Source organism: Panthera onca, chromosome D3 (genome assembly GCF_046562875.1).
Source record: "Panthera onca isolate mPanOnc1 chromosome D3, mPanOnc1 haplotype 2, whole genome shotgun sequence".
Classification (NCBI taxonomy): domain Eukaryota; kingdom Metazoa; phylum Chordata; class Mammalia; order Carnivora; family Felidae; genus Panthera; species Panthera onca.
The window spans coordinates 75,234,765-75,261,112 of record NC_138350.1 but is presented as its reverse complement, the minus strand read 5'-3'; the positions used below and the strand labels follow the sequence as shown (position 1 = coordinate 75,261,112).

The 26,348-nt window shown below is 49.7% G+C and overlaps 1 protein-coding gene and 1 long non-coding RNA gene across 3 annotated transcripts in view; one reads left to right on the top strand and one right to left on the bottom strand.

Annotated features, from left to right (window-relative positions):
* Positions 1-14,988, bottom strand: part of ONECUT2 (one cut homeobox 2) — a 45,804-nt gene extending 30,816 nt beyond the window's left edge. The window contains exons 1-2 of one of the 2 annotated variants that reach the window (XM_060613952.2): positions 13,355-14,988; positions 4,861-5,007 (exon numbers count right to left, since the gene is read on the bottom strand). In XM_060613952.2, coding sequence (XP_060469935.2) covers positions 4,880-5,007; positions 13,355-14,582 — 1,356 coding nt within the window. In that variant the 5' untranslated portion in view covers positions 14,583-14,988 and the 3' untranslated portion in view covers positions 4,861-4,879. The remainder of the gene's footprint in view (positions 1-4,860; positions 5,008-13,354) is intronic. The other variant, XM_060613951.2, reaches the window with a different exon arrangement.
* Positions 14,989-22,691: 7,703 nt separating this feature from the next.
* LOC144613804 (uncharacterized) overlaps positions 22,692-26,348 on the top strand; it is a 273,378-nt gene continuing 269,721 nt past the window's right edge. Inside the window, exon 1 of the long non-coding RNA XR_013551226.1 lies at positions 22,692-22,903. This is a non-coding gene — a long non-coding RNA (uncharacterized LOC144613804). The remainder of the gene's footprint in view (positions 22,904-26,348) is intronic.

Genomic DNA, 26,348 nt, shown 5'->3' with positions numbered 1-26,348 from the left:
AGAAAAACCACTCTGGCTTAAGTTGGAAAATGGATGGGAGAAGTCAGGACTGGAGATAGGGAGACCAGTCAGGAGGCTGCTGAAGTTGGGATGGCTCCAATTAGGGCAGCAGCACAGGTAATGGAGAGAGACAGATAGATATTTAGGAAGTAAAATCCACGGGGCTAGTATGGTCGACTCAAGGGGAAAGAGGAAAAGGAAAGAGTCTGAGTTGATTTCCCAGTTTCTGGCATAAGATTCTGTGTACAAAGTAATATTACTGAAAGGGGATAAAAGAAGAGGTAAACTACATTTGAGGATGTTCAGGCAAAGATATTCAGATGCAGAAGGAAATAAGGACCTGGAGCTAAGAGACACATAGGGTTGGAGAGACACCAAGAAGTCTTCAGCATAAAGAGATGGTAACTGGATGGGTGAGATCTTCCAGAGTGAGTATGTTGAGGGTAAAAATAGCCTAGGCCAGGATTCTGAGCTAGATGGACAAATCAAGGAGAGCCCAGAAAGGAGACCGCAAGGAGTGGCCAGGATGCTAATAAGCAAAATGAGAGAGTATACAGTATTATTTCAGAAGTCAAGAGAAGAAAGGGTTTCAAGATGTGGGTGGTCAGCAGTGTGCGAAATGCTGAGGAGAGGCCCAGTTAAAATAAGAACTGAGAGGCGCCCGTTGGGTTTGGCTACAAGAACCTCAACAGTGACACTGCTCAAGAGCTGGTTTAGTAAACAGGAGTGGCTAGAACCAGCCTGCACAAAGCTGGGCTGGGAGGAGGAGGTGAGAAACAGACACAGAGTTCATGCAACTCCAGGAGTGAAGAGAGGGAAGAGAAGCTAGGACAGGTGTGTGTGTGTGTGTGTGTGTGTGTGTGTGTGTGTGTGTGTGTGTTGGAAGGGGGGGGGGTGCGTTTTCTAAAAAGAGGAACAGGAGCACAAATATGCTGATGGGAAGATGGTAATGGAGAGGAAGAGGGTATAAACACAGGTGAGTCTTGGATCCTGAGAGGACAGGAGGGACAAGGGCCCAGAATCAGGTTGAGGAATTGGCCTCGGGAAAACTGTCTCTTCCTTTGCAGAAGAATGAAAGAGAAATGAAGAGAGGTTACACATTGAGATGAACGAAGAATCCACTCTTGTGCCTTGACCATGAACCGAAGTGGACTCTGGTATACATTAGGAGACCACTAAATCCAAGAAAAATATCATAGATTTGGGAATCTGTTACATTGTTTCAGAAAAGCAAAAAAGTTCTTTACCCCACCCATTTTTTAGTATTTGGAATCAAAAGAGACTAGGAGAGGTCCTGTTTACATTGTAGTCTTGTGGAAACATCTTTGGAAAAGTTCACTTACTGAGTTCACTGTAAAAGAAATGCATTTGGCATAAGCCCTCACAGAATTTACTGTCTTATTTTAATAAAATGCAGTGATGCATATAAAATAGACGGGAAAAAAAAGGTTTTGCTTACTGTCAAATCCATGTTTTACTGGAAAAGGTTTTGATGGTGTAACCCAACAACTACTAAGAAATGCATGTCTGCAAATTCGAGGATCATGCGGCTTGAAGAAACTGCTTTAATCAATGTTTATCAAATAGATTTAAAACCAGTTCTTAGATATGATTTAAACATGTTCCTGTTCATTCTGACGGCAAAATTTGAACAAAGAAAATTATTTTCTATTTTAATACTGGCAGTGAATGCTCTACCACATTTGTTCCGTTTTTTGGACTGTATTTTCATGCAAGAGCCACTTGGAATTTGAAGATGAATTGTCATAAGGAAGACAGTCTCATATATCACATCCTTGACTTTCTTTTAAAGTGGATACACTTGTCTGTTCCTGTGCTTGACCTCCCTGAAACCACTTTAGCAATAAATTAGGCTTCAACTAAAATTCCTTAAAATAAAGCAAAAGTTTCATTTTAATTAGCTTTGAGAAGTCAAGGGCCATATTTTTACTAGAAATCCAAAGAGAGGTGAGTTGTGCCCTATTATAGACCGTAAGGACCCATCTATCTGTCTCTTTTCTCTGGAATAAAAATACAAAGAAAGCAGAGCAACTGATTAAAAAATGGCCAGAGTCAGGGGTCTGTGCCTAATGTCAGCTCTCACCCTGGCTAGGCCCACCTGTCTCCACTGTGTGACCTAGAGGAAGTGACTCAACCCTTGGCCCAGAGAGTGGTGCAGAGGTTCTTAAAGGGAGCCCATCAAACATGGATCTCAAGAAATAGAACCCAGTTTCAAGACTTATTGGAGGTAGTGATGTCCCTCAGTTGGCTCTCCCTGCAACATTAGTGCTGATACAATGTGAGAATATTGTTCAATATAATGAAAACCATGTTTTCAAAAATCAGCATGTAGGTAGGGGGAAAAAGCATCCATTTGTGTACACCTGTGTGGGGCAACTAGACTGTAAACCTGGAAAGAAAACCCAAATCTAAAATATCTTGTTGAGAGCTGTAATCAGTGTCTGCACAAGCTAGTAACATGGGGAAAAACAGTTCAATCCCTCAGCCCTCCCAACAGAGGTAATGCTCTTCCTCTTCCGAAGGAAAGGGTCGTTTAGCATCTTTTGTCCTCTGACTTGGCATCGCTTCCTCTCGCTCTATTATCGGTGACCTCACACAGAGAACGGAAGCCATGGGGCTCGAGAGGAAAATCTGAAGCCCTGTTCTGTCTGGGGCGCCGAGATCTACAGAGCTGTAGCTACTGTTCAGGGTCCTGCCTGAATTTAACCCGAGTAGAGGAACCCATTTTTCTTCTCTGGGTTGAGATGGAAACTCGCTCAGACCGCAGCCCAGGCGGGCAGTCTCTGGGGCGCTCCGTGGCGCTGTTCGTGGTGCTGAATCCCGCGTCGGGCGCGGAGGCGGCAACCCACCCACAGGCGCTAGGCAGCCAGGGGCTCTGGGCCGAGATCGATGTGAGGCGAGTCTGGAAAAAGCTGCTGCCCACAGAGATACGGTCAGCTCCACAGTTTGGCTCCAAATCTAGCTCACTGGCTCACTTCTTTGCAATTGCAAAACGGCTGGTTCACTTTTCTTTCTTCCCAGGGGATTTCACAGGCCCACCTCTGGCTCGCTGATTTGGCATATCTCTTTCCTGATGTCCTCCCTGCCAGTACTAATTCTCTCCCACTCCCCTCCTTTGTACAATATATTACCTTTGCAGAGCACCTTACAGTTGGTAGAGTTCTCACTGGCACCATCAACTGAGGCATTTCTCCTACATACATAATAACCATTCCTCTTCTCTCCCACAGATATTTTTTGCTTTCTCCACCCCTTCTCTCCCAAGAAAGAGGAGACTATTACTTCAGTGTGCCGAGTGGGCAAATCACCTTACCCATCACAGCAGAACCAATGAATTAGGAGAGGCAGAGGCTAGAGTACCAGGGAAAAAGGAAAAAGTCCTGCAAGAAATTCCTAGGGAAATGTGGGTAGTGGTCAGGAGGGTGAGGAATGGGGACACAGATACGAGGAACAAAGTAAAGGAAGGGGCTTGAGCCTTGTGGGAGGTGCAAGGCTTATTGCAGTTAGAAGACTCCCGGCAGGTGGCACTCTAGCTCAAGGTGCTCTCTGTAGAAGCCCTGACTATGCTGGGGCTCCATCTCAAACCTTCTTTCTGCTAAGAACTCCTCCACCCCACCCCCAGCCATGTTTGCAGGTCTGTCTTCCTCTTGATCCAAGCACTTATCCAGACTATATTCCTGCTAATAAGCACTGTTTGCACAATTCTGTTTACTGTAATGCACAATGAACAAAACATAAATAGAAAAGAGAGGGTCAGTGGGAGGATTTTTTTTTTTTTTTTTTCTGGTGTGATTGATGGTGCTTAGATCAGAACTGTTTAATCATCAATAACATGATTCAGCAATTGGGAAATGTAAACAGATTGTGCAACTGCTTGCTGTGGTCAAAGCCCTGGAGGGGCCTATAGGGCTGGGCCAAGCTTGGGGAAGGCAATGCCAGCAGGATGCCCCCTCCCTCCCACCAGGGCAGAGCAGGCTCTGCCTACAGCCTGACTGGTGTGACCTTTGGCTTTTGCAGCACACACACGATTGGGCTGGGGTTAATGGCACTTTGCAGGGAGCTCCAATTGAGTAAACAAAAAATGCCTTGCCCTGTTCTAATGGAGCACATTATTATGAGGCCTAAGCCTTCATCCAGGCCCCTGCAGCTGCTCTGCAGGTCAGTGCTACCAATAAAGCAATTAGCCAATGAGAAAACTCTTCTTCCCCGAGGGGGACTCTGAGGGCTTGTTGCAGTTGCTGTGCTTTGCTTTGGGTTTTTAAACAGGCAATCCGAGTTGATCTGAGCCTCTTACATCAGACTCCACGATGAGGACAGTGAAATTGTGTGTTTGCTGAGTGTGATATTTTAAGGGACTGGTCCCTTGCTCAACACAGCCCAGAGAGCTCACTGCTTCCTGTTCAATTAACCTGAACCATAGCTGAACTCTGCCCTTTGAACTCACTCAGCAGATAAATACATTAGCTCACCTAAGGAATCATTAATATTTTTCAATCACAGAAAACAAACATGAATGTCTGAACACAACCCAAAAGCTAGCCAATTAGGAATAATGCATGTACCATGTTGAAAATAAAATCAGACATGGATTATTTACAGAACAAAAAAGGGTCAAGGAAGAAATGAAATGGATTGTACCAACAGTTCTGGAAACAAAGGGGACTTTCATTTTCATATCTGCAAACATGAGGGATACTGATCAATAGTTAGCAACTCCTATTCCATCTATACTGCTCTGTAAAAAAAAAAGAAAGAAAGAAAGAAAGAAAGAAAGAAAGAAAGAAAGAAAGAAAGAAAGAAAAAGAAAAAAAAAGAAAGAAAAAAGAAAAAAAGTTTTACCTTATTATCAGTCTGTTTTCTACCCACTTCTATCAGAACACAAAACTCCAAGCGCTCTTTCTTCTGAAGTGACTTCAGTGTCCACGCTCAAATACATAGTCCAAAATATTGCATTTCTGGGGACAGTTCTATTGTATTCCTGATTTGCTATAAATGAAGCAAAATAATTTTTATGGAAGTATTAACTGCTTTTAAGTATGAGCTTGAATGAACCCAGCTAGTGGCTTGATTGAAATAATTTTACAGTAGAAAATGATGTTCTTGAAACACTGCTACTCTAGCATATAAACAGATTTTCTTTTGTGGAAGAGAGAGAGAGAGAGAGATGCTAAGTGCATCTATTTTGTTCTTAACCCTGCGTGTCATCTTAGAAGAATGAGAAAAACATCTCCAACCGAGTCATTACACATTTCAGTTTGGTTCAATTTCACTTCCCACAATTCTGCCTCCTGACCCCTCCCCTCCTACCCTCCTTTTCATTTTTGTTTGGTTTGGAGTGTGGGCTTAATGCCCAGCTATCCTAGATGAGAACACTTAAAGGAATATCACAAGCGCGAAGGGTAAATCTATTGAACGAGGGTCTTTAACTATGTGGTTTCCTTAAAGGGAAAGGTTGGATCAATAGGATCAATATGAAAGGTTTCCCTGGCCCTGCATAAAAGGGTAAGGGCTTCTCTTTTCACTGGTTTAACTTTACTCTCTGACAAATGCAAATCAATGGATCTGTGTTTACAACAGATTCCCTAACAGACTCAACTTGGGTAAAGCCCAGAGCCTCGCCCGGAGGGTGGGGAGTCCAGGATCGCTCCGGGAGGATGCTCTAGGGTAGGGCTTCATGCTCAAGGCCCTGTGGGTGGAGTAGGGAGTGGGCTGGCAATAGCTACCAATCGCAGTTAAAGAAGGGGGCTGGCTGCCCACTGAGAGCCTGCTGCTGCTGCTGCTGCTGCTGCTGCCGCCTGTGGAACATCGAATAGGGTCCTCCAAGGATGTCTCAGCCCAAAGATTCCCAGGATCTGGTGAGCCAGTCAACCCTGGTTCCTGCTATATATAAATGTGGGAGGCTGACTACACAGAGGCAGCTGGCATGAAATATCTAAAATTGGAGCAGCCCTTTCTTAGGTGGTAACTGGCTCTCTTAGCAATGGCAAGGCAAACCACTACAACTGTGGGTTCTTTCCCCCTTAATTTTACCTTTCCCTTTAAAAGTGTGATGCTTTCCAGAGATTACATGACTTCAAGTCAATACCAGTTACAGAGAAATTATTTTTCTTCCTGCAGGAGAAAGTATATGTATATTTGATTACATGAGCCAAAGTCCAATGCTGATTAAATTACGTTGGAGGTGTGCTTCCAACCCAAACAAAGTCTGCTTTCTGCAGAAGAGTAATGGATCTTCAAATGGCAACAGAGGCATCAGGGTGGAATGCAGTGCCTCCCTTCCCTCCGGGGCAATTTGCGTGGGGACAGTTTTTCATAAAGAATGCACACAAGTTCTAGGAATCCTGCTTCCCAAGTAAGACGATCTCTATATGCATGTCGACAGCCTGCCTCTGTGCCTTGCCCATCCTGCACCTTGTCTGGCACCAGATGGGCTGATACAGAAACCTATGCACACTTTTCAGTTGTTGCCTTGAGTGAGACTTGGAAAACAAAAAGCCTTTCCCAAAAGCACGGCAGTGGGGTAGGGAAACAGAGTGGGTGGTGAGGGGTGCTGATGGGCTTCTGGCCTATCTTGAGCAGGCTCTGCACCTGATAGCATAAATGACCCCAGTAGGCTTCTTCATAATGTTCTCTTTGTCCACCAAGAAACGTGTCCCCTGGAGGAAATGACTTTCCCCAGGTGGGGGGGGGGGCAGAGCACCTCTGAGATGGTCAGGGGCGAGGACAATCCAGAGAGTCCACAGATAAAGTTTAAGGCCCAGGGTGTCTCAATACTCACCCTTTTCCTCAGGGTCCTTCATCCAGGCAATTATTTCTATTTATTCCCTTCTCATTTCCCTTCCTTTGGCAAGAACCCAGAAATGAAATCTCTCTGCTTTTCCTTTGAGGTTTTCCTTCCTCCAGGGATTCCCCTTCATGCTACCACTCTCCCTGAAGACAGTTTCTGCCAACACCAGCCAGCAGCTGTAGTGTGGTGGGGTCCAGTACTTTCTTCCTTCAACCTCTTTCCTCTGATATTCCTTTAGAAACAGATTCTAAAGGCCAGAAAACCAAGAAGTGACCTGACAATAAAGTCTCAGATTAAAGATGAAAGCAAAACAGGCTCTCCTTTCCTCAGGGTTCAGACCCTGTTACCGCTGGGCAGATGTGGCTCTAGAAGGAGGTAAAGCATTTTTCCTCTTGGAGACAAAATCTGAGGCAATCAGTTTCCCCTCTGCCCTACCCTCACCATTCACCAGAATCCCTGCCCTATTCTTGGGATTCTAAGATGGGTATGGAGGAGAGTCTAAGCCTGCTCACCCCTCCCAGAACCTAGGAGCTCTTCACGTGGGGCCTCTGGGGAGGGGGGCAGTTGTCTTCCCGACCTGAAGGATGCCGCTCAGGTATTCTTGTTTTCTGTATATGACCGTGTGACCCACGTTAATGTGTTTTTGGGGGCGGGGGGGCTGGTAAGATATATCCTGACTAGGAATCAAGATGCTATACCAAAGCTCCCTTCTTTAAGGAAGTCCACTGGTGAGAAGGGGAACCCCGTCTCTGGGAATGACAGAAAGAAATACCAGTTCACCCTCTGGCACCCCTCAAAGCAGAACAATGAAAGATTTTTCTTCTTCTCTCTCCTTCTTCCTTTCCCCCATTTCATTCTTGGCAAAGGAAGGAAAACACTCCTTTCCTTCCAGATTGAGACCTCCTCTTGAAAGAAAAACTTAGCTTTCACCGGTTGGAGGATTGAGAATTTCAAAAAGCCGGAACAATTTAATTCCTATTGCACCCCTCCATTACCATCCAAGCTCTTTCACCCTGAATTTCAGTAAAATTCACCTTAGTGTTCCTTCTGGAATAAGCCACCATTTGGCAAGGGGAGCAGTGTGGCACAGCGTGGACATCTTCCAGGGGGGGAAGGAAGGAAGAACTCAAAAGTTCTTTCTTTTTCAGTCACTGCAGGTGCCTCAGGGAAAACCTCTGACCCGAGTCTCAGAGCACAAGTTCTCTCCAGCTGGTGGGAAGGGGTGGGGTGGGGTTCCCCAGTCTGATTTTCTTACCTTCCTGCCCCAGCCGGTATAGGAGCTAAGGTTCTTCCCCGGTTGACCTAATTAGCCCAAGGCAGACCTTTCTGAGGGATGAAGCCCAAGCCTTTGTCACCGGGGCCGCATTTGAATGCCCAACTAATGCATCAGTGTAGAACGTCTGCGAGTAAGAACACTTTAGTGCGAATGTTCCCTTCTAATGAAAACAAGGAAGGGTGCGAAGGGATCCGAGGATCGGGAAGCTGCGCATTTAACAGGCAGCTTTAGAGACGTTTCCAAGTTGGGCTTGGTCGTCTCCGCATATCGAGAGGGAGGTCGAATTTCCTGGGTGGGTTTAGATGGAAGAAAGAAGTTGCGCCGGACAGTGTTTGATCCGCCGGGGGCCGCTACGGTCCCCCGAGAACGAGAGAGCTGGGAGGGCTTCGGCGGCGCGTCCGGTGCAGTTCCTTCGCGGACTCAGCCACCTACAGAGCCCTCCGTAGAGAGCTCAGAACGCGGTGTGCGCGCGCGCGGGGACCACGGGGATGGCTAGCAGCTCTGCGACTGGAGAAAGCCTTGGGAAAGGGCTAGCTGGGGCCGCGCGGTGGAGAAGCCGCAGCCCGACCCGTGGGTCCGCCGGGAGCCCGGAAAGCGGCGCGGCGGGAGCGCCGGGGAGACGGGGCGCTGGGGAGCGGGGGCGCTGGCGAGCGCTCTGCTGGGAAGAGCGCGCCGTCGGGCTTACTGGAAACGCGCCGGATCAGGTTCCAGATCAATGAGATCTGGGTCCACACGTTTACGTTATTGTTGCCAGCATTAATGCTCTTTTAATCTTCTAAACATTATCAGCATCGATCTCCCTCCATATACACATTTGTTTGAGAAAGTGACATAACCACACGGTGGAAAGCCTGGAATAAAAATAAATGCACAGCCGCTCGCGTCGAGGGCGCCTGGCGGCCTGGGCTACTTCTCCCGCTCGGCTTCACTACCCTCCCTCGAGTCCTGCCTTTTCCTCCCGCTCCCGCTCCCCCTAACGCGTGTTAGAAAGGTGTTCTTCAGGCACCCGGGACTTGACCACACAAGAACAGTTGCTTTTCAATTATTAATCCGACGAGCCAGCAGGCGAAAACATCTTGTGTTCCGTATGGACGGACGGGGATTGCGCTCGGTCTCTAGAGCTCGGATCGGAACTGCGGGGAGAAATGGGCTGACCTGGGCCGGGAGTCGCACTAGCCGGAGGGAACTGGGGTGTGAGGCTCTTAAAATGAGGTCCCCGCCTCTCCGCTTAGAACATGCCGGTCGGCCAGCATTGCCCAAGACTTCCCCGCGCCAAAGGAGACACGCATGCCCGTGGTGCTCCTGGCAAAAGCCGCTGGGGACTGTCCCGGCCATGCTTTGCCGCTGCAGGCGTCAGGTGGCCCAGACGATGCGATAGCAGGTTGGTGAAAGGCATCGGCCGTTAGAACACAGTTGCTTCTACAGTGGCCGCTGGGAGTTGCTGTCTGAAGAAGGCCTTATGTCTGTCAGCCACCGGGAACTGTGGCAGGTTCCTAGCAGGCCGCCTTGCAAGGTGCAAACCTTAGTGCTCAGAGGCTCTGCTCTGTCTTCAGGGCGTTGGAGGAGACCACTCGCCTGCCAGGAAAGCCTCGATTTTCCTCTGAGAGGCGCCCGTCCAGTTTTTGCCTGGGTTTTTTCAGTCCCTCCTTTTTCATGTTTGTGTTTGGTTCAGAGGCTTCTTGGGCTCAAAGCCAGGGAATCTTTGGGTTCAAATCCGCGGGATTTTGTCCTTGCTGCATCTTGCTGGGGTAACGCAAACTGCCTTTCAGGAGCCTGCCTCTGGAACCACTGCCAACGAGGCCCAAGTGGGTGCGATTACAACCACTTGCTGCCTTGGCCACCCTTTCCCAACGAAACCGTTTACTTGGAGTCTGTTTCTCTGAAACGTAGTGCTGGGGCAATTTGAGTTTCCCTGATGTCTTCTCCCTTACCTTTGAAATGCCACCCTCGGGTGTGGATACACCCAAGTAAGTTGGCAAGGAGGAGATAGACCTGTGGGAGGCAGGTACGTGTGGAGGGAGGACCTGCTTCTGTTGTGCTGGGTTTGCTTCACCTAAAGGTGAGATCTGCAGGAGCTGGTCCGAATCAGATACCTTAATTTTGAGGTCCCTCAAATCCCTGTATGCTTGGGCCTCTGGCAAGACCCAAAGGGGTCAAAAATGAGAAAATGAAAGGGAAACTAAAAGGAGATTATGGGAGAGAAATGGGGCCTAGTTCTGGTGAGCTGGGGTGGGGGTGGGGAGGCAGGAGCCAGCTCTCCCAGGCTCTGGCCTGGCAGTGAGCCTCAGCAGCCCTGTGGAGCCACTGGGCTTGTTTAACCCCAGAGCTGAACCGTGTGGGCCCTCAGCGGCATCCCTGCGGGGATTCCGATCGATATTCCTGGCGAGAAGGCCTCTGCTTTTCTTCTCCATTTGCTCCTGTCCCCTAGCGCTCCTGAGCACATAATACCTACTTACCAGTCCTAGCTTCTGCGTCGGTGTCTGAAGAGACTGATCTACTGACCCCAAACTGAAAAGCCTCCTATGTAATAATAACCACTCAACACACTTGTAGTTGCTGATCAAATGGCCAGATAAAAAGGCTAAAGCTCTTGTCCCTTTTCAACTCGGGGTAATAAAACAGACACACATTTGAATGCTTGAGCAAAGCGGGGTCCTCAGCAGGATTTCCCACTCGCCGAAGGAGGCTTTCAGTCTCCTGTGCAGGTGGCTTCAGGGCTCCTTCTCAGGAAAGCCTCCACGCTTCCGGAGTCCAGCCTCCGAGGAGTATGCCCGCACCGTGATTTTCCTAGGGTAGGTGGTGGGACTGGAGACCCCCAGGCACGCCACACTCTCTCTCACCCCAGCAATGCTTGAGCCACTGGAAAAGCTGAGGAGGGCTAACAGATAAAGGATTACTTGCCCCATCACTTTCAGACATACATGGGCATAAGGCACATGGTTTCTTTCTTTCTCCTTTTCTTTCCTTTTTCTTTCTTTTCTTTTCTTTTCTTTTCTTTTCTTTCTTTCTTTCTTTCTTTCTTTCTTTCTTTCTTTTCTTTCTTTCTTTCTTTCTTTCTTTCTTTCTTTCTTTCTTTCTTCTTTCTAAAAGCTCTGTCCTTTGCTGGACAGGCGTGAGGGGGCGGCAGCGCTCTGAGATGGTCTGGAATTGAATAGATGTCATCCTGCCTTTAACTGTATCCTCCACTCCAGCTGCCACGTTCCTTCTGGTCGCCTGTGCCCAGGAAGCCAGCCTATGCTAGACATTACCTGAGAGGGGCTAGGGGGGTGTTTTCGGGCCTAAGACAAAGGGGCACCACACTGTTCAGAAGTGTCAGTAAGCCTCCAGTATATTTCTCACCGCTGCTCTCTATTCATTGCTCAATCTTTCCCAGGAACCAAGAGCAAATAGGAGAAAATTGTAGGAGAGAATGAAGAGTAAGCTAAAAGAGAAAGATCAGTAAACCCACACAAAAGTATTAGGAGTCCATCGATTTAGGGAAGCTTTTGGGGGGATAGCTAGTTTTTTTGTTTGCTTCTTGTTGTTGTTTTTTTACCTTTTCAAATCAGTACTGTGGGGCGATTACTGCTTGAAGATCAGAATCCTCCAGCAGCCGGCAAAGGCGGAGGCGGTCAGAGTGGAAACGCCCCCTCCCAAGCCTGGGTGAACACGCCCCCGGCCCCATCCGGCGTCGGTAGAGTGCACCCCATAAGTCAGGCTCAGTGGTGCGGGGAAAGCCCCAGGGAGCGGGAGAGGAAGCCTGAGCTTGCGGCTCCGGAAGCGCGTTGTATGTAGCTGGCTCCGAACCGTGCTGGCCGCACACAACGCACAAGCCACCTCCCGCACCCATGTAAATCACTGCCACTACGATTTGTCCCCTTTGGTAGCCCACCGATCTGGAGAGATGGGCCCAGTGCAAGAGAAACTGCCCATCCGGACTTGCAGTAGGGTACTCTGTGTCCTCCCCAGTGGGGCGCGGTGAACCTCTGCCTCTCTGGGACGGCGGCTAGGTCCTGGGGGGAGGGGGGCAGCGCAACTGCCACGCGCACCGCGCTGGGTCTGTGCGCACAAAAGCGCGCAACTCTGTGCCAGTCGCAGCCACTGCTGCGTCCTTCTCTCTCGCTCCCGCCGCCTACACAGGAGGTATCCTTGCTCCTAGAACAATAGAGGGCTGTACCTCGCGGCTCGGCCGCTAGAGGAGGCACAAAGAACCAAGCCCGCACCAGAACAATGTAACCAGCGCGTCGACCCGTCCCCTCCCGCGGGCCGCCAGCCCTCCCCGCAGCCGCGCTACAGCGCACAATCAGCGTCCGCTTAATGCAAAGGCGGAGCCTGTAGCCGGTGGCCAAGATGCATTAACTAACCTGCATCTTAATTTTTCAGCACCTCTCTTCAGGAGCGCCTAGCTTCTCTCCAAGCCAAGCCAAACCTTGGCAAATCCCAGCAAAAGCTGGGAGCCGGGCAAGATTGGCCCGCGAGTTCGTCAGGGAGCTCTGCATTCTTGTTTTTTCTCCCAAATCCTGGTAGAGGCGAATGTGTTAGTCCCACCCTTCGTCCTTCCACCCTCCCCTTTCTGTAGGCAGAGACGTGGGAACTGGCCGAAGCCGGCTCTTTCGGTCACAAACTCCCCACGCCAACCCCAAGGCCCGAGCTGCGCTTGGGAAGCGCTGTTGTAACCTAGCCACCCGTTCCCCAGCGGTCAAGATTGTGACTCCTGCTAATAACTAAAGAAGTTTTCCTGCTATGATGGGTAGGAGGAGAACGCAGACTTTTTTTCCATTCTGAAGAGCAAAACCCCTCAACTGCCTCCAAATAGGGGGACCAGGCAGCCTGGAAAACTGAAATGTATTGTCTCAAGAGTTCAAGTGCACAGGGCTTTGAAAAAGGCCAATCCTCAGTCTCTGTGAGTCTTGTAAAGAGAAGGCTCCTAGTGAACACTGCATACCCCCCGTCCCTTGTCCCACAAGTAGAGAAGGTCAGAAATGGAGGGTAAAATTGGCACATTCAGGGGAGGGTGAATGACACGTGGTGGTGGTGGGGGGGGGTCGGTCAATGAAAGCTGGAAGACAGGAGGGGGGGAGAGAAGTAAGAAAATGCACAAGAAAAAGAACAGAAATGGAAGAAGGGAGGAGAAAGAGGAAATGACAGTAGAAGAAAGAAATTCGAGAGAAAATAGGAAGTGCGTAGTGAAGAGGGGGAAAGAACCGAGACTAGGCGCGCTGACTTGGGGCCACAAGAACCCCGGAGCCCTCTCCACAGCAGCCTGGCTCCAAGAGACCCTCTGTGCTTACCTGCCAGGCGTAAGGCGGACATACGCTGGAACTCGGGCTCCTGCAGCCACTTCCACATCCTGCGAAAGGTCTCCCTGCCAGATTTGAGTTTACTCCACGGTTTTGGGTTCCGGAGCAGGTCGGAGAGAGTCCCCTGAGACCGGCACAGCACCCTCTGCGCGAAGATCGCTTGTGGGATGCTGTAGCGCTTCAGCTCGGCGGTGATGCGCTGGGCCACCTCTTTGGTGTTGATCTCCTCCAGCTGACCCGATGTGGCAACCTGCGAGCCAGACGAGGACGAGGGTGGCCGCTCGCGGCTGGGCGCCAGCACCGGCCCGTGGGACTGAGCATGGCCGGGGTGGTGCAGGCCGTTGAGGTGCGACATCATGGCCGCAGGCGGGGTGCCCAGGCCGCGGGACAGGTGCTGCTCACCGCGGGTCAGCATGGCAGTGTGGTGCGCGTCGAAGTTGGGGCTGAGCATTTTGTCGTGGCCCGGCGGCCCGTAGTTGGGCAGGCTCTGCTGCGCGTTGTGGAGGCCGCCCAGCCCGTTGCCCAGCGGCGTGGCGGCCAGCGGGGACAGGCTCTGGCTCATGCCGGGCATCTCCTTGTAGGGGCTGTAGAGGTTGTTCATGGCCGGGAGCCCGCGCTCGTCGCGCATGAGGGTGAAGCTGCCGCTGACGTTGCCCGACAGGCGCTGGTGGTGGTGGTGGTGGTGGTGGTGCGGGTGGTGGTGCGGGTGCGGGTGGTGGAACTTGTCCGACACGGTGGAGATGGGCGGCAGCGGCTGGAGCGGCGTCAGCGTGGTGTAGGTGTTGCTCATGCCCATGCCGGGCGGGGACGAGTCGCAAGACATGCTCATGGCGTGATGGAGCGGGATGGAGAGCTCGGGCCGGTAGTCGCCGCCGTCCAGGATCGAGGCCATGCTAGTGACCATGGCCGAGCGCGATGCCGCCGCCGCTGCCGCTGCCGCCGTGCCCAGCTCCTGGTGCGCCGTTGGCGGCGGCGGCGGGCCCCGCAGCGAGCCAGCAGCGCCGCGGCCCGCGTGGTGGGGGCTGGGGCTGGCCAGCAGCTCCTGCTCATGGCTCGGGCCCCCGCCGCCGCCCCCGCCGCCCCCGCCACCGCCCCCGCCGCTGCCGCCGCCGGCCGGCCCGTGCAAAGTGCCCAGACTTTCCATTGTCAGCTCCGGGTTCATGGCGCAGCCTTCTAGGTCTTTGGTGAGGCATCGATAGGCGGTGTAGGCAGCCTTCATTCAGTCCATCGGGGCCCGGGGGCGGCGGGGGCGGCGGGGGCGGCCGGCGGGCTGGCAAGGCGCGCGTGGCGGAGCTCGGTCGCGGGAGCGGAGGGAGGGCGCGGGAGTGCGTGAGTGTGTGGAGGGGGAGCGTGCGTGCGGGTGTGCGCCCCGGGCTGCGGGCGGGCAGGCGGGCGCGCCCGGGGTGGGGGCGGGGTGGGGGCGGACGGGGCGTGCGTGCGGGAAGGGGGAGGGGGCGGGGAGGGAGGGAGGGATCACCGGGCCCCACCGCTCGGGCCGGCGCGCTGCCTCGCCATGTCCGAGCCCGCTCCGGCGCCGACGTCTTCTGTTTGGGTGAGCGGGAGCTGTCCAGAAGGGCTCTGCCGCTCGCCGGGGCAGCCAACCTAGCCTCTCGGACCCGGGGCGGGGCCGCGCCCGATGGGCGCGGCGAACAGCCACTCCAAGTACGCGGCTGCCCTGGGGGGCGGGCCTCCCGACTGCGGCTGCCAATGGCTGAGGAGGGGGCGGGGCTGTGCTTTTCAGGTTTGGCTGACGGCTCTGTGCCTTTTTTCCTCCTTTGCCACTAGAATCGAACGTCAAGGAGAGGGAGGGAGGGGAAGAGGGGGTAGTGGGGAGAGAGAGGCGAGAGTGCGAGCGAGGGAGAGAAATTATGCTAAAGATGCTTCGCTGTGTCCCTCTTGAGCAGCTGCGATCTGGAGAAAAGGGCATTGCTTTAGTTCTCCTTGCCTCACCCCAAAGCTTTTCTGGAGGCTAGAAAGCCAGAACGTACTGGCTTAAAAACAAACCCAAGTCTCCCAGCAAGCCACTTCCTCAAGCGTCTCTAGCTGGGGGGCAGTAGTTTAGGCTTTCAAAATGCAGGCGCTTAAGTATTCTAATGCTGGGTAGATCCCCGAGACCGGGGCGTGCATAATCTGCTGGGCTAAAGGAACCCCAGCGCCCTCGCCGCCTAGGAGCTGCGGTCAGCTTCGCAAGCCCACAGGCGGCGCGGGCCACCGTAATCCAAGCAAAGTTAACACAATAACATCATTTAATTACCCGGCGAGCCCATAAATCTCCCAGTTATGAGGCTTCAGAAGGGCCCTGTTAGATTGCAAAACAAAACTAGAACTCTAGGAGCTGAGGTTTCAAGGTGACCAAATGCTCCCCCCATTAGCGACTTGGAAAGAAGTGGGGGGGGGGGCGGTGTGGCAAGATTGTTGCCGATGCCTATAGTGAGCAAACTCCTGGGAGCAGGGAGTACGTAAACCTTGCGGGACGACACCCGCAGATTTTTTTCCTAACGCGCGCGCGCGGGCGCGCGCGCGGGCGGACACACACACACACACACACACACACACACACACACGCTTCTCTCGAATCCCTAGAAAGGAACACCTCAGGTTACGGCTGTGGGTAGATGACACGGACTCTCGCCCGATATCTGTGTATCCAAAACTTGTTTCTGAAAAGACAAGAATCCTGGCGAGTTTTAAAACGCTCGAAAGCCGCAGCTTTCAAAAGTGCACCTTCGTCTATCCAGAATTTCCGTTGTTTGGTAATCCTGGGTCGGGGACTGGAAGTGGAGCTGCGGAGAAAGGAGGTGGAGATTTCTGAGGCCTGGGTGGGGGTGGAGGGGTGGCTGAAGACAGGGAGCTACCCAGCATTGAAACCCTTAAAAGTAACAGATTCTTTTAAGGCAGGTTGCGCTCTGTTTGCCTCCGAAGATTCAAGCTAGCTGAGGTTGCGCAGATGTTGCCTTTGTTTAAAGAGACAGTAATTAAGGACAGGGTGGACATAAGTTTGAGAAGCGTGACCTATTTTCTTTTGATCAGCTGTCAAAAGAAGAGCAGGGGGTCTCCTTAAGACAGCCCCCTCCAACCACTTCCAGCTGTTAGAGAAAACTTGATAAGAAAACAAGGACACAGCCTGAGATACTGCATGTGTCTTCCTGGTACTAGAGAAAGGTTTGATTCATTTGGAAACTAGTTCTTAGTCTTGGTGACCTTTTGCGGCTGCCCTCCTTTCCCTTCTAGCTACAGAGCAAAAAAAAAAAAAAAAAAAAAAAAAAAAAAAAAAAAAAAAAAAAAAAAAAAAAAAAATCCACCCCCTCCCACACCATCCTGTCACATGAATGTACAGTGAGTTATTCATAGATCAACTTTATTGAGGTCTGTCCAATACCTTGCCCATCATTCTTTCAAGTAGCTTCTGCTCTGTGATATCAAAGCCTGGGTAAGAAAGTGGACGGTCCTCTACTTTGCTAGACATACTTTTCTAGCTGCTCACATCTTGAATGTCACGAATTTAGACAGGTAAAAATAACTGCTTTTTTTTGTTTCTCTGTCTTTCCTCTCCCCCTCAACCTTCTCTTACTGTCTCTCTTTTCACTCCCCAAATGGCAGCTGGACATTTGGGATTATTTGCAACAGTTAATGTTTGAAAACTTACCGAGTTGAACAAAAGTTCACAAGAGTGCAACCTCTTGTTGGTCTAGGAGTGCTCAGAGACTGAAATAGGGCAAGAGAGAAGCAAGGCTGGGGCAAGAGTCTGTCTGATGGGACCCAAAGCTGAACATAGCCTTCCCTGCCCCGGCTCCAAGCTCAAGGAGTGGCCAATGACCCCGAGCTGGGACCCTGAGTAGGCACTGCCTCCATACAGAAACTTGAATATGTAGATTTCCATTAAAATAATTTTTCAAAATGATAAACTCATTTACCAGGCTACCAAGATAAATCTGCTCCTGGGAATTGCATTTTGGTGTGCCTGGGAGCAGTCACGTGCTGGAGAGTTGAAAGGTGAGTTGCATATTCTCGCTGCCTTGTTCCCTGCCTCTCTCCCTCCTCCCTCTCTCCCACCATCCCTCCCCCTTCCCTCGATCAATATTGGCGATCTCAGGGAAATCATGAAATCGTATTGGCTTCTTTGTGTATAATTTCATTGGGCTAGATTAAAGCAGATTTTTCACGTTGTTTTTCTTAATGATGGTTTGAGGTTTTGTATTTCAACCTAAAACCCATTTAAAAGGAAAATTAATGTGCATGTTTAGTCAGCATCTTAATTTTTACTAAATTAGTCTTGCATGCCCTTTCCCATTCTTTCTAAAAAGGAAAAAAATTTATTTTCTACCCGAAGATAATTTTAAGAATATCAGTTTTAATAAGATTTTCAAGTGTGTTTCAAAATATCTTTGATGTTTCTTTCTCAAATAAAAGGAAGAGTTGCTTTCTGACTGTCCCTTGTTTAGCACCCGTACTCTAACCTTCAGAAGTTGTGTAACTCAGAATTTTTTTTTAATTTGAAGTTACGCTCCTTTTCCCTCCTCTCCTCAGCATTTGATTCACAAATAGACTGCAGAAATATGGTAACAGGAGTGCTAGTTCGTGACTATTAAAACGTGGACGGTTGTACCAGCCATTATATCAGGATTAGGATATCCGTTTCTTAACATATCACATCCGCAGGTCCAATTTTCTTCAAAATCAGACACTTCAATGAGTAAGAAGAAGTCTGTAAATAAAATGCAGCTTTGACAACAAATGTAAGCTAGTGCATTATAAAAGAAAAAAACTTTAGTTAACAATTATGGGAATAGACTGGAAATTTTTACTGTCAGAGCTTTTCATGTGTGTTTTCACATTAAAAAAATTTTTTTTAGGCTCTGAGAGGGAGAGAAAGGTGAACATTCAATTAAAAGAGACCCTATAAATTATTCACCAAAAAAACCCACATTAAAATAAACAGACTACAAGTAAACCCAATCTGGATAGGGGGCCCAACGGCTTTGTTTTTACTAAAAACAGTAACCACAGCCCAAATCCCAAGAAGAGGGGGGGCTGTTTATTTCTACCCAAATGTTCAAAATGCTGAGGAAGGTTTTGTGTTGGGCAGAACACATTTGTGCTGCAACTAGGTTTATCAGAGCAATACAAAAAGACATAATGGTGGGTTGATTTGGACTATTTTATTTTTGTCCTTCCCCAAACCATCTGGCGTGTGAGTGTAGGGGTATTGATCAGGATCTGTGAGCTGCAGACCCCATGCCAATCCATAGCGTTTCTGGCAATCAGTGTCGCCCATGAATTGCAGCTGTCTGTGCAGCTCCCGAAAAGAAATCTTCAGAAAAGTCCCCCCCTTATCAAACACTTCATCCGTTCAGGGGTAAGTCAATATCATTTCTTTGTCATTCCGTGGGCGAGGATTATGCAGGAGAAAGTTTTTGTTGTCCGTGGTAGCTGCTGCTGAGCCTTTTTTTTTTTTTTTTTTTTAAAGGAAGGAGAGCAATTTTCTAGCCATTGAATGGTAATGGTTTTCCAGAAAGGCCTCAAGCATTTGTATGAATCGTACAACAAATGCTGTCTCAATATTGTGGGAGAATTTTAAGAGGAGGGGGGAAATTCTTATGTTGCTATACACAAATAATAATGTGATAATAGAGGGTTCCTTTTAACGACGGAGAAATTTCTCCTCCCCGCCCCCCCCCCCCTTTTCTTCCGGAGCCTATAGTGATGAAGACACCGCAAGTCTCTGTGATTACACTTGCAGATGGACGGTGGGTGCTTGTGGCGGAAAAAGGAGCCTTCGGAATTGTGGCTCTGTTTGATATCTCCATTAGCTTCAATTTTATTCTGCCCGAAAGCGCAGGCTGGTTGAGCACAGGGAGAAAAAAACTAAAACCGAAGCCCAGCACCACTAACTCCCTTCTGCCTCTCAGCTCAGAAATTCTCTGAAACTCTGCAGATTCCAGTTAAATCTAGGAGAGGTGTTTGTTTGTTTGTTTTTTCCCCCCTAAGTGTTTTAGGTGGTGAGGCAAAACGGGTCCTTTTTCTTGAACTCTCGTCTCCCCTGCGTCGATCTGGTTAAAAATGGAAAAGCCAGTTTACTTGTAAGCTGCCAGGGACGGCCCTTAACTTTTTGGTCGACACTGCGCCGGGGTGGAGGAGCACTAGGAGTGTGTTAGTGTTCTTCCCACACTCGGCTGGCCTCTTAGGAAAAGAAAAATGAAGCCACAAGAGTTCTGGCAGCTGGGGGAGCGTTCTCTCGGGGCCCCCAGAGCAGTGCCTGGATTCGAGGGTGGGGAGCGTGGCTGCGGGGCCAATCCAGCGCGGTGGCTGGGCTGGGGCAAAAGCCACCACAGCCTCAGTAGTCGGGCGCGGGGAGTGGGCGGGCTTGGGGGCGGGGGGAAGGAAGAGGAGACCCCCCCTAGCCGGAAGAAAGTTAGCACCTGCTCCCGGGGCTGCGGGTCTGGAAGAGCAGCGACAGCCAGAATCCCGAACTCCGCAGGTCTAAGTTGCTAGAGCGTCCACCTGCCTAGTTTTAAAGAAAGACTGGGACTAGGTCTGCAGACCTTGATCGTTCCCCCTCCATTCCCACAGATAGGAGATTGTTGGAGTTTTGTGCTCTCAAGGACACACACACACGCACACACACACATTTCCGTCTTCCCGTCTTGCCCTCTCCCGGTTTCCCGACCCCTCGCGGGAGGAGTTTGGGCGGAAGAGCCTGGGCCTCTGAGACGGACAGAAGCTGACTGTCGCCGTAGTTGAGTGCTGGGATTGCCCAGGATATTTTTCTTCCCCCGAATTCGGGGCCCACCTTACAACCTTCTCTGGGGCCACCCTTCGGTTCTGTTTTCGCGGCTGCTCCCAGTGCAGAAGCTGGTGGGAGATAAAAATTAACGGTTGGGGAAAATGAAATTCCAAAAAGTGAAGGGGAATTTGAGGATTGGAAACTGTAGAGATCAGAGGGCTGCTTCTTCTTCTTCTTCTTCTTCTTCTTCTTCTTCTTCTTCTTCTTCTTTTTTTTTCTGGGGGAATACTGGGGAAGCGAGGAGCCTGGAGCACGGCTCTCACAGGAACACAGCTTCCTCTACAAGAACGTTGCGCTTGTATAAAGCAACTTGTTAGCCTGAGAACGAAGATGAGTTTTATGCTCACCGGCCTTCCTTCCGTACCTGTCCTATGATTTCTTTCCCCCAAAGCCCTGTAGCGTCGGTTTTGAGCTGTGTGAATCCGCAGTCGCGTTTTCTTTTAACAGTGGGTTTCCAACAGTACAATTCGTGTATGCTTAAAATAAAGTTTTTCTCTCCTCCAGTTGTCACCCCACAAAAGAGAAACTGGCGTGAGGTCCTTTTGTTCAGGCCAAGTTGTGCGTGAAATCTTTTTGTTGTCCTTTCAAAGGGAAGGCAAAAGTTGCAGTTGATGGTAAAAAGGACAAATTTCACTCTCTGGAAGTGGAGCTGTTTTCAAGTTGCCCTGAGACACTAAACACGGGCATCGCTTTTTATTTATTACCTTCTTAAGACGATCATTTATTTGCTCTGGACAGAACCACTTTTGATTGAGGATTCAATATTGTTTAGGCATTAATACAAATACCTAGCACTTCCTCTCTCTAGGAAAATAGGAGAGTTTAAAAATTTTTGTGTAATTTCAATTGTCTCGGCTACCATGTAATCAGAAAAAGGGCACAGAGTACTGAAAAATCAAGAGTTAGCCAGCTTTTAAACTTGAGAAATATTATTTCCGATTTCTAAAGATAATCTATTTGAAAACTAACAAAACCAATCGAGGGGTTTAAAATATTCATGCGAGTCAGGCTATCTCTTTTAAAAGAAATCACATGGTATATATTTTTTAGTTTCCGTGCATATTAGCTCGGAAAGTAATTAAATGACCGAGTGAGTCTGAGCTGATCTTTCAAGGTAACACGATCAGAAGTAATAGAGCACAGTCAGATTATTTCAGGAGCGTTTTATTTTGGAAAATCGCTTCGATGCTACTTTTTAGGAATTTCGAATTGTTTCGCTTCCAAACGTGTAAGAAAAAGCAACTCTGGCCGACCACAGGGTTCAGACGAGGCTGTTTAGTTACTGTGGGGGCCGTGGGGGCTCGAGGAGCGGCACACGGTCCCCGCGGGCCATTCGGACCCGCGCCGGGGGCCGGGCCTGGCCAGGCACAGGTGGTTTGGCCGCTTCTGGAGAGCTCGGGCTCCAAGGGCGTCCGGCTGCCCCGGCTGCGAGAGAGATGCGGCGACGCCCCTGACTCGGGAGAGACTCGGGAGACCTGTTGGCCGCGGCGAAGCGGTGCTCGCGCCGGCCGCTCCGGCGGCGCCGAGGCGGGCGTCGAGGCTGCGGGCGCGGGGTGGCGGCGCGGGAGGCTGCGAGCGGCTCCCCAGGCTGGCCGTGCCCTCGTGCGGGCTCCGCCCGCCCTCGCCAGCCCCCGCGGAGCCCGGCGGCCTCCGGCCGGAGGCGAGCCGCTTCTCGGGGAGGGGGCTGCGCGGCCCCGCGGCTCGGGAGGCGGAGGGAGCCGGCCAGGATTGATGTCTAAATCAATGCCGTTTCTAGGCGCTTCTCTCTGCTCCTCTCCATCTTCCTCAAAGGCAAATCGCCTCCCGAGGGTGATTTCCTCTCCCTTCGCAAAGTCAGCGTGAGGAGAGTGGAAAGCGCAGCCCCACGCGAGGCACTGCGGGCCAGGACGCTCTGGGATGAGCCCCCAAACGGAGCTCCGCGGCGGAGCGCCCCGCTTGTCCCCCGGCCACCCCCCGCTTACTCCCCACGCCGGGATATTCCTTCCTCGCACGGAGCCGCTCTCCCAGCCGCGGCACGGGGCGAGGCCTGTCCCCTGGTTGCCCTCCCGGCTCCCGACTGGGCCCCCAGTTTGTTGGGATCTGGTAGGGGAGACCCCTAGTCCCCGACGCCAAACCCGGCTCTGCTCAAAGCAGGCCTGGCTGCTTCTGATTTAATTATTCGCTGATGAATTAGACAGCTGCAATTGTCGTAAAAAATCAGCGGTCACTATTGATTCCTGGAGCCAGCGGGAGCGGGGAGGCCGCGGGGGTGCGGAGAAGGGAGGGGAGTGGGCCCGGCCCACGGGGGCCCTCGAGCGGGTGCCCTGGCCTGACCCCCCGGCCCCGGCCCGGGTCGCGCACGCGGCAGGGTCGGGCCACCGGGACTCGGGCTCCTCTCCTCGAGCTAGGCCCGGCGGGGGGAGGGGGGGGGCGCGGGCTCGGGGTGGGGGCTGCGCTCGCCCCTTTGGGAGGAGACCTTTGGGAGGCGAAGACGCAGGGCGGGAGGTGGCGAGATGCTCCCCCGGGGTCAACCGGGCCACCCCCAGCAGGCGCCCCAGGCCTGGCGCCCGCATTCTGGAGGCGGAAGGGCGGACCGCGGGCGCTTCCGGTCCCCGCTCTCGGGGCGCGGGTTTTGTAGGACCGCCGCCCGCTCCAGGCCCGGCCCCGCGAGGCGCACCGGCTCGCAGGGCCGCCGCGGGACGACGGGCGCGGGACGCCGGCTCCGAGCACAGGCCGTCCTCCTCGTGGGCAGGGCGCGCCGCACGCGGTCCGTAATGGTGAGTTCCCGCCGCCGGAGCAACAAGTCTGGGTGTCCTCGAGGCGGGACCCAGGAGCCCCGAGGGCAGTGCGTGCGCCTTGCTTCTCCTTCGCTCAGGATCGGGGCCAGGAATGTCGTCCTGAGGAGGAATATCTGTGCGTTCTCAGAGCAAGGAGCGGACGCGGTTGTGTGGACCGTACATGCTGAAGGAGCCATTATGGTTCTATTGACACGAAAATGTAGAGGGACTTGATACATCCAAGTAGTGTAGGAAAAGCTCCCCCCCTCCCCCGAATCTGTATCAGAAAAGCACTGGAAGCCAGGGGGTAGTCTTTCGGTGTGTAGATTTTGGGTTCTCCTCTTGGGTCGTCTTTACATCACAGTTTGAAATGACCACATTTTGTAGGAATCACAGATTATACAGGAAATGCATAGGCCACGTGGAGCTGAAATAATGAGAGTTTCACAGTCCTCATTCCCGATGTTTCATTTTCCTCTTGGTCTCTTCTTAAAACTACTTTTAAGTGCTTACTACCTACTTTTCTTGGCGAAAGGTGTTCTTCAGACTTTATCCGGAAAGGAGTTGTGCTCAGGCTCCCTGGAGATCAGATATAGAGTCAAAACTACATTGCCTGCTTCAAAATCCATGGGGCTGAGTATAGGTCACTGAACACAAAATGGCCTTTCCTCTCTTGCTTACTGAGATGGTTTAATGGATTTTGTAATGGTATCAGACTGGAGAAACCTGGTCTCCGGGCTTTGTGTCCACATAAACCAAACACAACGCACTGTGTTAAATTCTTTGCCTTATCAATGTAAATCTGTAACAAGGGAGTGGAATTTCTTAGGGCAATTCTGAAACGTCATGTTTTGATACACATGTTTCAAACATGGTTCCTGAGTCTAAATGTGAAAAGTCCTCAGAATTTTCCATTTAGTTGATTCTGGGCTTGAAAGATTTCTGAAAATCCTTTGACTAGTATTCTACATACATGTGCTACAAAACTAGGATATTTAATTTTCAGTTTTTAGTATTAGTCCTTCCCCTCCCCTTTTAAATCAGGGGGTTTTGTGTGGAAGGAGTGAGTTATGGTTGATTTCAGCTTTCAGGGGAGTAGAGGAGGGGTGAATGGAAACATTTTAAAGAATTCACAAACCAAGTAAGGTTAAATAGCCTTATCTGATTAAAGCAAAGATTTTTTTTGTGTTATAAGGGGACCTAGTTTTTGTCTTTGCAGACACCGCTCCTTCAAAGTCCCTGAACTTTTCCACCCACTGTGTGCCCCGTGAATGTCAGCTCATATCTGAAGTTTCAGTTGCCTTTTTTTTACACCTGTTTTTTGATGCTGTTTGCAAATCTAACTTATTTTGAATAAAATTATTTCACAGTTTTTATTTTTTCGTGCTCGTACTTAGTTTTTCTCCCTAGCTCTTATTTTAAAATTCTCTTTCAAAGACTTTTACTTCATCAAATTACTTATTACTTAAATGGCATTACTCATAGTGGTAATCGACACCATGAGGTATCATGGCTGACTTTGGTAAATGACGTCTAGTCCTAGTTTAGTTAAAATAATAATTTTTTTGTACTTGACTCTTGCTTCAAAAAGAATTTACTTTTGTTAAATATCGCAATTTAAATATTGGAGCATAAGTGGGGTAGCAACCAGATGCAATAATCAGAATATAGGCGAGTTCTTGAAAATTCTAAGTGTTATACAGAAAATTATGATGATGGTTAATTGATTTATTAATTGATTTGTTCATTTAAAAAATATTTATTGAATGCCTACTATGTGCATGTTAGAGCTGTTGGTGTAAACAAGAGAAGCTGCCTTAAACCAGCTGAGTATTTAGAAAAGAATTTTCATGGAAGAAACCAGGTAGCTCACAGAAGCAACAGAAATGCAAGAGGTACAAGCTTGGAAAACAAGTAAGGACCAGGGGAGAATAGGAGCTAGAGCAGGGTCAAGGTCACTCCGTGCAACAGACAGCCTCTGCTGGTGCTGCTGTCTCTGTTGCTGCAGCCAAGAGTAACTTCTCTGCTATCCCTGTGTTTTTACGTTGCCTCTACAAGAACCAGCTGGATGTCTCCCTAACTATGAGAAGGTGAGAAGAGGGTCATTGCATTCTACTTACAATGCATACTGTAGGGAGTTACTTTAAAATAAGAATGATATTTGGATCAAGGGCAGTAAAAAACCCCCAGAAAACAAACAAAAAGCACCCAGAAATATTTTACCGTATAGGTAACTGGGGATAGAACAATAAACAAGTTAGATATGGACCCTACCCTCATGAATCCTGTATTATAGTGGAATATTTTATTTCATATTTTAAAATATTCATATTTATAATACTATTAAATAATATAATCTTTAAAATACATTTAAAATATTTATACTTTAAAATGTTTTATACTTGCATGAATTTTTATATTCTTTGTATAAAAGAGGGGAAAAAACAGTTATTCAGATACCATCTCAAAGTAATGGGCTAACTTTCCTAATTTTCTTCTTCTTTTTTTTTTTTTTTTTAATAGCGCTGAGTGGGAGAGAGAGGGGCAGAGGGACAGAAAGAGAGAGAGAATCTTGAATGGAAGCCAAAGTAACTTTGAGAGAGCGAGAATCTTAAGCAGTCTCTGCGCTCAGTGTGGAACTTGACACGGGGTTTGACTAGGGGCTGGATCCTATGACTCTGGGCTCATGACCTAAGCTGACATTAAGAGTCGGTTGCTCAACCAACTGAGTCATCAAGGTGCCCCTATTTTTTTTGTTGTTGTTGTCTTTTGGGTATGGTTGGATGTTGGTCAGGAGGCACAAGTCAGAAATTACTGATGTAGGAGGTGCTGTGTCAGGTCCATCACCCTCAGTCTCAAGGTCAAGAGTGTGGTAGAAACAAGCTCTGGAACTGGAGAAAGGGCCCTGTATTTCGGTCCCAGTCCTATTCTTGTCTCCTGTGTGATTGTGGTCTACGTTCTGTAGATGCTCTCTGAGGTCCTCTCCATGCTTCCAGTCTGATTTAATATAGATCCCCTTTTATCAAAATGGGGTCTTTATGGTGATTGCCTTAATTTTCTGAGGGCTTTCCTTTAGCTATTCTAAAATTAGTTATGGAGCTTACTGCCTTAAAAAGCTATTTCTGATGGGATACATTTGTAATGATTAACTTCATATTCCAAAAAGCTTTTAGGATTTTCATTTTCATAAATGAATTTTCTTTTATTTCTAATTACAAGTGATTTAGTTCAGTGAATGGGCTCGTTGCTTTCGGTTTCAGATTACATTCTGGGTTTTTCGTATCCGTAACTAATTTTCAGACCAAGAAAGGCAGAAGGAATAGAAGACAAAGTGAGAGAACAGAAACTGTCATGATTTAAAGTAATTGGGGAGTCTAGAATTGCTTCAGAGATATGTTTTATTAAATATATATTTACTACAGATTGTTGACAGGTATTGCTTTTG